The 13,241-nt window shown below is 42.6% G+C and overlaps 1 protein-coding gene across 2 annotated transcripts in view; it reads right to left on the bottom strand.

Moving 5' to 3' along the window:
• The window catches only part of AOAH (acyloxyacyl hydrolase), a 166,102-nt gene that overhangs the window by 64,192 nt on the left and 88,669 nt on the right, over positions 1 to 13,241 (bottom strand). For both annotated transcript variants that reach the window (XM_046021072.1, XM_046021071.1), the window contains exon 13: positions 6,330 to 6,421. In XM_046021072.1, the coding sequence (XP_045877028.1) occupies positions 6,330 to 6,421 (92 nt within the window). The remainder of the gene's footprint in view (positions 1 to 6,329; positions 6,422 to 13,241) is intronic.

Below are 13,241 nucleotides of genomic sequence, written 5' to 3'. Positions count from 1 at the left end.
CATGTGTATACTTTAATAAAGTTAATGATTTTTCTGCTTTTAAGTGAACTTTTTAGGGGAAGATGGCCCCCTCTTTTTCAAAACCAGGACTGGGAAGAGGTGAAGACCACAGTGACTACTAATATAGTTCGGTGCCACCGCTTTGATTTGTGCTCGGATGTCAGCACCTTCACCCACTGCTGCTCTTGCACGTCAGTCTAAAGGGCTGCAGGGTGCGAGAGGCAAATGCTGTTTAAATTCTGTTGTGAAAATGGCTTTTACCTAGTAGATCCTCTGAAAATGTCTGAGAGACCCACCTCCAAGCAGTCCACGGACCACACTCGGAAAAAATCACTGATGTAGACTATATACTCCGCTCCAATCAGCCCCAGCTAACTTCAAATGACCAATTCTCTGGTTAACTATTTGTTTTGCGAAGTATAATTATAAGACGGCTAATCATTGGCACTTACATCACATGTAATTTTTGAATAATGGATTTAATAAGGTTATTAAGCCCATTAGTGTTTAGTACTTGCATGTCTTTTTTTAAAACATGAAATTAGGTTAGCAAATCTTAGCTGCAAATCCCTTCTCTCCAATTTTCTGTTTTTAACACCCCAAGTGACTTGGTTTGGAATTATACACCACTTTTCAAAATTGTTCTCTCATATAGTGTCTGCTGGGTTGGAGAGAATAGATAACCTTTAACACTCAGATTCTAGGACACCTCTCATCAAAGATGTGTGTTTAAATGTCCTTGAATAGCATTACTGTGCCACTTTTCACAATAGCTTTGTCTATTTCTTTCTAAGCATGTGCTATGTTTCTGGCCCCATATAGCAAGTCTAAGCCAGAGGCAGAGGGAGCAACATTTACTCTAGAAAATTTCAAGTAGTTTGCATCCACTTATGCTGACCCACTGCTCTCATTCGTATTCCTCCTGCTTGATATGATAACTTTGGTAATTGCTCTTGGTTCTTTAGCTTTCTTGATTTTCTATGGCTGGCTTCACCTTCTTTTTAAAGCTCTTACTGGTACCTTATTTTTCCTCCCAGTCTCCTCTGCCCTCCAGCTCTGAAGGACTTCTCTACCATTTAGCCCTGGCCTGCAGAACTCTACTGACTGGACCACCCCTGGTTCCACGTTCAGAAGGGGATTTGGACAACGATAAACACTCAGGTTATACGCAGTTGGGTTCAAGTGGTCATTTTGTTAAGGGTTTGGTGTTATCTGTTTCTCTTGCCGAAATTTGCCTGGTGGAAATAGTACCCATGAAGGGCAATTATGGAGTGCCACTTAAATTAATAGCTGGTCCAGCACCCAGTATCACACAGTGCAGGGCTTACTATGTAGGGTTTCAAACTTTATGGCACAGCCATGCTGGCCCTAGAGAAACATGGTTCCTAGAATATTTCAAGCTCTGACCCATTAAATTAGCCAGGTCTTGTCTGAGGGCACAGCTACTTAAGGGATGGAGAAAACATATTTGGTGGGGAGAAGCAGGAGCATTGTTCCCCACCAGCTTCCTCCAGTGCTTCTAAACCTAGTAGCATCATGAGGTCAGTTGTGGACTTTAATAACACATTGCCCTGTAGCCACTAAACTTGAACACTGGGGAGAACTTCAGAGATGGCTAGGTACAACTCAGCTCGAACGTATAAATGAGGTCCAGGGATGCTCTCTCTATTCCACTGAGGGCCGTACAGAACCAGAACCTTTGTATGTGTAAACACTACTCCTCCACAAGACTCACAGGGCTCTGGAATTTTAGATACTGCTTTTAAACTAGAAGTCCTTCCTTCCTAAATTTTGGTATTATTCCCTGTATTTCCATATTTGTTACTGGACCTTGGATTCTTTACCTTAAATAGGATTTTTCTCTTCCACTAATTGCTTTTGAAGGTGATCTGAGCATGAAGTACTATTTTTAATCTTTAGGAAAAAATACCTTTTTCTTCTCACTCACAGTTATAGTTCTCCTTCCCAATGTTAGTTATTGTTGGGCTCCCAGCCTCCAAGCTACCAACCTCACAAGGTGGGCTTTTGTTTTATGTTTTTGCCTTTGAATCACTCAACTGCTTTCTGGATCACATTGGGAAGACAAAACACATGGTTTTACATGAAACTGCTTTTTGAATTTTCTGGAGCCTGAGAGTTAAGAGAACAGATTTTTGTTAATGTTGACTCAACTGAAGGATGTAAGGGTTTTTTTTTGTTTTTGTTTTTTGTTTTTGTTTTTGTTTTTGAGACAGAGAGAGAGCGAGAACCTTAAGCAGTTTCCACGCTCTCTCAACACAGAGCCTGAGCAGGGCTTCATCTCATGACTTTCAGATCATGACCCAAACCAAAAACCAAGAGTTAGATGCTTAACCAACTGGGCCACCCAGGTACCCCAGAATGTAAAGATTTGTAAAAGTAAGGACTTGTGTTTGTCTTTTAATACATGCATGTAATTTCAATTAGTTACATTTATCTTATAAAAAAGATACTAAATTTTGAGGGTTGAAGGGTATATTGGAAAAAGGAAAGCAACCATTTTCTCTCCCAAACTGCATTCTTTTGCTTTCAAAGGTACAATTACAAAGAACATTGTTAATACACAAAGCATGAGGCTGATCCCAGATAACAGGAAGCATTTTCTAGAGATCCAGTTAAACAGAGAAATCAATACATTCTATCCTGTGTTGATAAGTATTTGGACTCAAAAGGACATTTGCTTAAAATGCCTGTGGAAGCTGTCTACATGGCTCACAAATGCTGCCTCTGGGTCAACATTCTTTTCATTCTCCTGATTCCACTGGAAGAGGATCTTCATCATACGCTAATCTTTAATATTTTTTACACACTTTACAAATCTTCATTCTTTTAAGAAGGAGACTGGCTCAGCATAGATTATCTGCAGGTATAATTTGCATGAGATTACAGAGCTAGTTTAACAGGACCTACTGCTGGGTTGGGGGGACACATCCTGAATGGTGACACACGGTGGGTGTCATGCTCCATGTCTGCCTAATGGGGGAATCCACGGCAATTCACATTCTAGACAGAGAAGTTCCTTTTCTATCAAAAGGAACTGAATATATTTTTTCCCATTCCAGCTGGTGGCAGAGGACACAGCCAAAGCACACAGAAACAGGTAGCAAAAAGAAACAACTAGATAGCCTGGGGCCCCAGAAACACAGAGAGAGGAAAGCTCCAGAAGGGTAGGGGACCTGACAGCCCACCAGCGGGGGTGCGCACCTCCTTAGAAACAACAGATAAGGACAGCACTCAGAGTCACACTGAGGGATCTGTACAAGAAGACTGAGTTTTTGTAAATGGCAACACAGAGTCTCACACTGTGCAAAGTCAGCACGGACTAGCTCAGGATGCCCCCGTGTTCACATAACATGCACCTAGACAGTCGCTTCCTTTGTGAGATGAAGTCAGAATGTGTCTGCACAGCCCTTAGAAGGATTATAACCTATGAGTGTCTGAAGACTGGCAACTTTCCTCTCCCTTTCTCCCCACTGCCTTTCTCCTAAGGAAGATCTGGCTGCCCGCTGGGCTCTGATGGGATGACAGGGGACCCCCCCAAAAGCCCCACCCCCAGAAAAAAAACCCTAAAACAACTGAACAGTGTGCTCAGGAGCAGGAGCTATTTTGGGGTAGAGTTTGCGGGAAATTCAATGCAGGAGATGTGGGGCACCTGTTGGCGAGTGCGCGTTTTAAGTGGAAAGAAATGAGCAAATGAGTTTTCACTTCGGCTGGGCCTGCTGAGTGAAGTCTTTCATTCTTTGCATGAGTCCAGGGAAGATTTACGGTACTTGGCAATTAATTTTAAACATCAGACTGGTATTTCTTCAATGGCAACTCTGTGAGGCTTTAGGCCAAAAAGTGGCTGAATTTTACAGGGTTCAATTTAAAGTTAAGCTTCCATTAAAATTATAATAAATGATGTCCACTTCTCTCTCATAATGAATTCCTTTTGTTATTGTCATAAAAGCCTTAATACAGAGAAACTTCTAGGTAGTATTATACATGGCTGGATGGTGGAGGCCGACTTAAATATTATTTTCTCAGTTCTAATGTTGGCAGTGGGAGATCAGTAAGAGTCTTTCTTCCAGGAAGCTGCTCCAGCCTGGCCATCTCTAGATGTAGTCCAGGTGACAAAGCAACAGAAGGTGCAGCTAAGGACAGAAGGACCAAGGCTAGGGCATAAGGGGCCCCAGACCGCTGGCAGCATGGGTGCCCTAGCAAGGGGCACCCTGAATGACCTCTGAGGCAATGCATGCCACATCTCCCGGGGAAGGGCTCCTTTAGCTTTTAGTCATTTCTCCAGCCCGTAGCCACGCCCTCAGACAAACTGACAAAGACTCCAGAGAGCCACATTCCCGCAGCTGGAATGAAAGCACACACAAAGATTGGGAGCTGGGGGCTAGGAAGACCCACACCAAATCACTCTCTGAGACAACATGATGTCAGGTTCCACAACGAGAGATTGCAACACTTCTTATTAACATGGGACCCTGGTCAAGTTTCTTAACCTGTCTACTTAACCCTTAGATTCCTCAGCTGTGAAAGATGCATAGAGATGAAATGAGAAAAACTTCTATGTAACACTCAGGACAGTGACTGTTATATATTGAATGCCTCACAAAGGTTACTTCTTACTCTCCCTATCACTCTTAGTATTATTACACTAACCTAATTTTTCATATGATTAAACTTGAAAAACTACACCTAAACTTGAAAATGCCTCTCCTCTGCTTTCCCTACCTTCACAGATGATCCCTACATAATTATAAGTAATTATGGTTACCTTTCCTAGTTTCTTCTCTACCTTTCTCATTACCCCAATCTCATAAATCCTTCAGGGTTTGGGCCCCCTTGCCTAACATCCCCCAAAGAAGTGGCCGTTGATAAATTCTATGCATTATTTCTTCAATGAATCTGTAGCTCTGTGTTGAGAGTTGTATTTTGGCACATGTCTCTTCTACTATCATCATTTGTACCTTGCCTTATCTGCCCTACTCGGTTGTAAATTGGCTGTAGAGATCGGTCAAGCCCTACTTACCTTTGAAATATCTGTAGCTTCTGTGCCTGATGAGGTGGTATTTAATGAGTACTTAGATGAATGAGAGAAGATAGTAAGATAATAATCAACTGAATTCTTCATGATACACAATGTCCTCTATTAAATTAAAAAATAGGGTGCTAACCTATGAATGGCTGTTCCCACGTTCTGAGTCGGCACCCAATCGTACACAGCAAATTGGGATTGTGTGTCACTCAGATTTGCCATACATTGTCTCCATCTTCAAATCCAAAGCATTAAAGCCAGGGTGATTCTAGGACTTTGACTTGCCTGTTAATTTTAGCCGTTACCTTTATAAATATTAATTTCTGAGAGTGAATAATCATAAACATCCTTGTCCCCTGAGTAAGAAAAATTCAGTGATGTGTTTATGTATTTTCCATTAGAGGTCAACTCTAGTGCCCCTGCAGCAGGAATACTCCTTCCTTGCTAGCAGTGATAAAATACAATTTGCAGCAAGCTGGTGCAGCCACTCTGGAAATCAGCATGCAGGTTCTTCAAAAAGCTGAAAATAGAGCTACCCTATGACCCAGCAATTGTACAACTGGGTATTTACTCCAAAGATACAAATGTGATCCAAAGGGGCACGTACATCAGAATGTTTATAGCAGCAATGTCCACAATAGCCAAACTATGGAAAGAACCTAGATGTTCATCAGCAGATGAATGGACAAAGAAGATGTGGTATATATATGCAGCCATCAAAAAATGAAACATTGCCAATGATGTGGATGGAACTAGAGGTTATTATGCTAAGCGAAATAAGTCAATCAGAGAAAGACAATTATCATATGATCTCAATAATATGAGGAATTTGAGAAACAAAACAGAGGATCATAGGGGAAGGGAGGGAAAAAGGAAACAAGAGGAAACCAGAGAGGGAGGCAAATCATGGGAGACTCTTAATCTCAGGAAATAAACTGAGGTTTGCTGGAATGGAGGGGGTGGGAGGGATAGGGTGGCTGGGTGATGGACACTGGGGAGGTATGTGCTATGGTGAGCACTGTGAATTGTGTAAGACTGATGATTCACAGACCTGTACCCCCAAAACAAATAATACATTATATGTCAATAAAAAAATACAATTTGCATTATATCCCACTGCATAGTGCACTCTATGTCAGTGGTGGGTTTCTAGTAAGTATATTACTCATGTTCTAGAAGAAATTCCCAATAATTCCCATTTCAACATCTTGGGAACAAGCCCCATTTCTTGTTCTTTCCTTACATAGATACATTGAAAGTCTTAAATGTAGTCAAACATACATACCCACTAATGGAGTCCAGAAACCCAGTAACACCAGAGAGTTGGGGCCAGTCGAGCTCGTTGGTAAGAGCTACTGGTAAATCGATGAAGGATTTCTAAAGAAAAAATAAAGTGGTGATTATAAAAACGGTCATTTGCTTTTTATAGATAGTAAGATTATTGATTGCCTAGGCATTGTTCTCTATCTCTCTTACTCTCTTTTTCTTAATCCCTTTAAGAGACTTTGACATATATGAAGCAAATGCTTCTCTATCATGAGAAGCTTCGCAAAGACCAGCATCACTCATGAACTGGCTTCCATTCAGCTTCTGTGAAAGATGTGAAACGCATGGCAGCTTCCACTCATTCCTCATTTGAAAGGGATGCTTCAATAGATGGGTAAACTTTCCACTCGTTTAAATGTGCTGAATTTTCTTCATATTTTAGTTGAGATATTCAGGAAATCAACTGCCTAAGGAGTAATAATACCCAAGCCTCCAACAAAAATGTCTTCTCTGAGTTCAAAGCTATGCCCTCTGTCAATAAGATATGGTCTCTTGACCTCCTGAGGAGTCTCAGGCACCTGTGAGAATCTAATTTTGGCTCCTTTGCTCCCAAGGATGCACATATACTCAACGTGGTCTACGATTTCAAGGGGTTCACAGACCCCCGCCTCTCTAGCACAGACTCCAGTTCAAGAACTCCTGACACAGAGTGCTGACAAAACCAGGATTCATTTGAACCATGTTTCTATGGTTTGTGCAAAATCAACAGCCAAAAAATGATGTCAGCTATGTCCCCTTATTTTTTCTTTTATAAAGGCCTTCTGGGATCAACCTCTATTCTGGTCTAATTTCTAGAAGAAGCTTATCTAGACTGATGTGTTTAGAACAGGGTTGCCAAATTTAGCAGGTAAAAATAGAGGACGCCCAGTTAAACTTGAGTTTCAATACACAAACTGTGGTGTAGGCATACAATGGAATACTACTCAGCCTTTAAGAAGAAGGAGATTCTGACCCAGGCTATAACTTGGGTGAACCTTAAGGGCATTATGTTAAGTGAAATAAGCCAGTTTCACAAAAAAGATAAAATACTGTATGATTGCATGTATATAAGGTGTTTAGAGCTGTCAAACTCATACAAACAGAAAGTAGAAAGGTGGTTCCAGGGGCGGGGAGTGGATGTGGGGGAGGTGGATGAGGGCCCCATCCTTATACCTGTCCCAAGTGTGGTTTCCAGAACAGAGGAGGCTGAAAGTGGCAGAGAGGTGACTCAGAAGGATGGCTTCTTGGGACTGACTATGTTAATTCACAACAACAATGGTGTATTATCATTAATACTTATAATAATTATGTATTAATTATATAATAATACTAATGCATTAGTATTATTATATAATTAACGTGTCTTCATCAGAGGAGTAGAGACAAGGTCATGGAAAGAAGGCTCCTGATGAGTCTTGAAGCACCATGCAGTCCAGTGACTGGCACTTTGTCACACCCCCGCCCCCCCCCCCCTTTGTAGGAGGCACCCACTACTTTCTGCTCAAAACTCCACCATTATTGTGAGTCAGATAATCTCTTTTGGTTTTTCTTTCTGTTGCCAGCATAAATCAAATGCCTTCTCTCTCTTTTTTCTAATTTTATTTTTTCCCTAGGTCTTTCTGCTTACAAAGTGTGTTTGCTGTAGGATCTGAGAATATTCAATTCTTCCAGAGAAGACAAGGAAAACAAGCAGAATGGATGAAACTCGTAAGACGTGCTAAGCAGAGGTAACAAATAAGCAAGTGGCTTGTGAGATGAAGACAGAATTCATGCGCTGTGCTAAGTAAGCCAGCAGCCTGTAGAAGACGCTGGAAGTTAAAAGAAGGACACAACACTCCTGGCAACCATTCTCTGTCCTTTTTCTCAGTCATCTGCATAATGACCACCCCAGATTTGGGGAACTGGCAGGCAGCAAACTAGGCTTCTCATTCTGGGCAGCTGGCTTCACCTTTCCTAGGGAGTGAGACAGGAGCCGTGCTGGCACAGGGAGGCGAGTCTGATGCTCTCTGTAGCCTGGAGCCAGAGCAGAGGGGATGGCAGTTTGGAACTGTGCCAGCAAAGTAGGAGAAGACTTTAATTTACTTTAGAAATCCAGGAGCTCTGACTTCTGTGGCTGGCTCTCCCAGTACGGTAAAACGCCACAATTTGGACATGACACATTGACAGTGGTTCATATCCCATCCAGCCCCATTCTCAGGCGGGGGTGGCTGGTAAAGTATTTATCTTTGCAGCTGGGGAAGAGCAAATGGGGAGGGAGGGGTAGGACAGGTGAGGAAATGGCCGGTAACCTTCTCTTGGGAAGCGGGGTCTCTCAATTCAGTTAATTGATCAGTTGCTGGATCAATCTGAGGAAATGGACCTCAAACACGTGGGAGACTCTGGGACTTCTTGCTGCTCTCAAAGTAGCCCCAACCAGTCCTGGAAGCATCCCCTCCAAGATTTAAGCCGGAACAGATGGCAACTGATGCTGAATCACAAAGGGGACCAGGATGGGTCTGCATCTGGCTCCTGGAGCCCTGGAAGGCCCAGGAAGGCCAGCTGCATAGGTTTCTCCTTGTCACTTGACTAGCTCTGACATAACACACATCTGTGTTTTCCTGGTTAAGTGTTTAGACTTCACTTAACGGTGTTATAGTGAAGTTTTACTAATTCCTAGCTGTGCAAAATCAGGGAAGATGAACTTTACTATTGTGTCAGTTTTGATATCTCCGATGGCTATCGAATATTACTTTCTCTACTTCAACAGGAATGTCGGGAGGATCTAAGGACAGTGAGGAGAGCAGGTTGACAAGTAGAAGCCCTATACTATGTAAAGGATCATGCTTGGATGGTCACCTAGTGTCCCTTGCCAAGTGGATTGTCCCAGGTTTAAGAGAAGTGAAGTTTATTGCCAGATAATAGAACAGATTTGAGCAGACAAATGGAAGCCTCGACATACTTTTTCTTCCTTAGTAAATCTGGTAGATAAAAATGAGAAGTAATGGCCATTAATAGCAAAGGTTTTATAGACCCTGGAAAAAGAGAATGTTTAAGTCATATCACATTAAACACTAAAAGCCTTATTCACGCAACATTATACCCAAGATATTTCAGGCATTTAAGGCAGGAAAGATGCAAATTAAGATCCCCCTCATCAACTCCTGCTTATTCCTCTTGAGCATTTATGTTCTCAGGAAACTTGTCTTAAATGTACCTTAAATGTACATATGTGGAAAGACTTAATATTTACCAAGAAAAATTCCCCCAATTTGTAAAGAGCATCAGATGCTCAGTGAGCACTAAGTCAACTATAGCACTGCCTCAGATATTATTCTGATTTTATCAGTGAAATAAAATGTTTTTATGTCATAATCAGCATGTATATACTATATTCGTGTAATATTTTAACATTATTCTGTGTGTGTATGTGCACTGACTAAGCCCACTGGTTCTCATTTTTTTTTTTTTTTTTATTTGACAGAGATCACAAGTAGGCAGAGAGGCAGGCAGAGAGAGAGAGGAAGGGAAGCAGGCTCCCTGCTGAGCGGAGAGCCTGACGCGGGGCTCGATCCCAGAACCCTGAGATCACGACCTGAGCCGAAGGCAGAGGCTTTAACCCACTAAGCCACCCAGGCACCCCACTGGTTCTCATTTTTAATGCATATTCAGAAAACATAATACTTTGGATTTGGGTATATCTTAAGCCCTAACCTCAATGAACAACTTATATTTGGGTTTCTTAAAACCATCTTCAGTGAGAAGAAGAGAGTAATGGTATCGATCACACATTCATCTGGTCTTGCCAATCTTCCAATGATAAAGGGACCATATTCTTGATGCCTTTATTCCACTGTTTCCGCTCGAGCCCTCCCTATCCAGCAATGCTATGTATTCCCTTTTCCAATACTGCTAACTGGGTTAGATCTAAGTTGTTTATTTTCAAATAACAGAAAGTCACTTGACAGAATCTGCAGCTAATATTCTGTTGGAAAAAGAAATGTAAAACACCATCCTCAGTTAAATTAGTATTTTAAAATTTATCTCCCAGGATCTAAACTGTCAAAGCAGACAGGTTTTGTTGTCTTACCCAAAGAAGAAGATAGCTCTTAGGTTGGTCTTTTGATAATGGTGCAAGAATTACAAGGCCTGAGAATCAGAGGCTGCTATCTCTTTAGCTTTGGGAAGGTGAGTCTACCAGCTGGTCGGCCACTACTTCATCTGTCCTGCAGTTGGCGTAGATGAGGCTACCCTTCTGCTTTCTGCCTTTCAATCCCAAAGGCCGGCTCTATGACTTCCCCATTCAGCTTGCATCTCAATCTCATCACTCCCACCTCTCCTCCTCCTATGGCCGCCACTACCTTAATTAAAGCCCTTCCTTATAGGAATACCAACTCACGGAACTTGAATGGCCCTCCTTGAACTTCACACAAACTCTCCTGCTCTGGTCCCATTCCTTTAGACTTTGACATGTGAACAGATCCTATAAGTGAACGTATATCCATTCATGATGCTTGCATGTGCTATGTTTCCCAGATAACTTTTGCGTTTTAGGCCAGAGTAGGGAAGGGAACGAGTAATGAATTTCCCTTATGTGCCAGGCACTGAGACACGGAAACTTACACACCCTGTTCAACTTCATCAAACATCTCTGTGAGACAGGGACTCGCTTTTTCCTTCCTTCCACTCTCCCTCTTACAAACGCTTTTTGAGAAACTACCTGTATCAGATGCTGGACACTACCTCTTAAAAAAGCAATGAGTACCCAGGCCTCAGACAAACAGCAGTCAATTGAATGAGCATGCCTCAACCTACTTGAACCTACAGAAAAAAAACGTTCACCATGGCCCCTCCCATCACCGGTTCTGGGCCACAGAGGAGTCTATTTTCTGGGGAGGAACTGGGCAGCACGGGACCCAGGAAAACTATGGCGGACAGAATTCAGAAGGAGTTTGGGTGACTTGCCAAGGTCACAGAGCTCGTAGTAGGGGGTAGGGATTTGAACCCAGGTTCCGTTGGGGCTAGGAAGAGAGAGGCTTGGAGCACGCCAGAGTTCTAACGGTCCTTACTTGTCCCCTAAACTGCCAAATCTCACAGAATCACACACGTGACTAAGCTGGGTCTGCCAGTTGTTGAAAATGAGGCTTCCTGGGTGTCTACTGAGTGGATGGTCTCTTGGATACTGCTTTGGCTGAAAAGTTCGGAAAGCTACAGATAACCCAGGAGTGGCCGCCATTTTTCCTCTCTGTTTCTCTTCCTTGGAAGCCCTATGTAACTTATGAGGAATACAGCATGAGTATTTTGGGGATGCATACAGAAATGATCTGTGACCCTAAGCCGACACCTACATACACACCCCACTCACATATTCCCAGGGCCTGTTCTGTCCTCGCATCTGGGGAGAGGCCATCAGGGCACACAACACACACTGCTGACCCAAAGGTTTATCTTCCTGTGTGGCCTGGCAGATGAAGCTCTGGGAGAGCGGGGAAAGAGCATTTCATCTGGTTTCTGCCTCTGCAATCTCTTACTTAACTCGGTCTGGCAGCATCATTCACATAAGCTAATGCTTTGATATAGACAACCTCAAGAACACAATTTAACTCTGAATTTGAGTCTTCAAACTTTAGAATCCCATATGCAGTTGAGTGAGCCTCCTACTAAGGTCCCTGTGGCCCAGTAATTCATTAAACATACAGAGAAAGAGAGCAGAGAGGGAGGGACAGAAACGTCAATGCCAGCCCGTGCCAGGTGCTCTGTTGACCATCGTACCGGGCAGCCACAATTTCCTCCTTTTTGGAGCTCACAGGCTGGAAAATAAAGACTTCCAGCTGGGTAACCTTGAAGACTTGCTTTCACTCTTCTGTATCTCAGTTTCCTTGTCTGTACAATGGACTCACCACAGCACCTATCTCGTCAGGTGGTTGAGAGGATTGGAATGGAAAAACCATGCATAAAGTTCAGAATTACCGGGGCGCCTGGGTGGCTCAGTGGTTTAAGTCTCTGCCTTCGGCTCAGGTCATGATCCTAGGGTCCTGAGATCGAGTCCCACATCGGGCTCTCTGCTAGGCGGGGAGCCTGCTTCCTCCTCTCTCTCTCTGCCTGCCTCTCTGCCTACTTGTGGTCTCTCTCTGTCAAATAAATAAATGAAATCTTTAAAAAAAAATTCAGAATTATCAGTGTTCAATGAGAGTTAGCTGTTAGCAGGATTGATAGGGAAGCCTAGGATGCTAGAAAGGACACCCATCCCACATGTGGGGGTCAGGGAAGGAATCTCGAAAGAACTGTTATCCCATGTGAGTCCTGTGAGGTTGCTAAGAAGGAGCCAGGCAAAGAGGGGCAAGGGAAGAGAGAGTTAAAGTGTTGGCAATATCATATGCAAAATTCCAAGGCTGAATTCATCATATTATGTACAAGGAAGATGAACAAAGTCTCCTTCAAACAAATCCAAATAGCCAGTATGCCAGTTATCCACTGCCCTATCTGTTGTTATGACCAGTAACAAGAACTGCTCAGCTCCTGCAACGATGCCTACTGAAGGCACATTTAACTTTGGCCAGCGCTAAATAAGTAATTTTCAGGGAAAAGGAGTAGCATTTCATCTTTGACCCTATGCCAGTCCAAAAACTTATGGGGCAGTGAAGAAATAGTCAAATAAAGATTGCTAGCAAAATGTGACCAGGAAATATAAAGAGGACAGAATAGCGGGCAACAATCTTTCATCATTTTCCCTGAATATAGTTCTTTTTATTTATCTATTTTTTCACCTTGTCAGCTCCTCTTATTCTCTTTCTTTCCCCTTTTCTTTTATCTATTATTTAAGCTCTAACCCCATGATTTATTTATTCAATGAGTGAGTCAAGGGATGGTTTATCTAACTGCCCCATACCAAATGAAAATGCATCACACAGTTGGA

Source organism: Meles meles, chromosome 10 (assembly GCF_922984935.1).
Source record: "Meles meles chromosome 10, mMelMel3.1 paternal haplotype, whole genome shotgun sequence".
Lineage (NCBI taxonomy): Eukaryota > Metazoa > Chordata > Mammalia > Carnivora > Mustelidae > Meles > Meles meles.
Note: the sequence above shows the minus strand (reverse complement) of the source record. Positions and strands in the feature narration are given on the sequence as shown.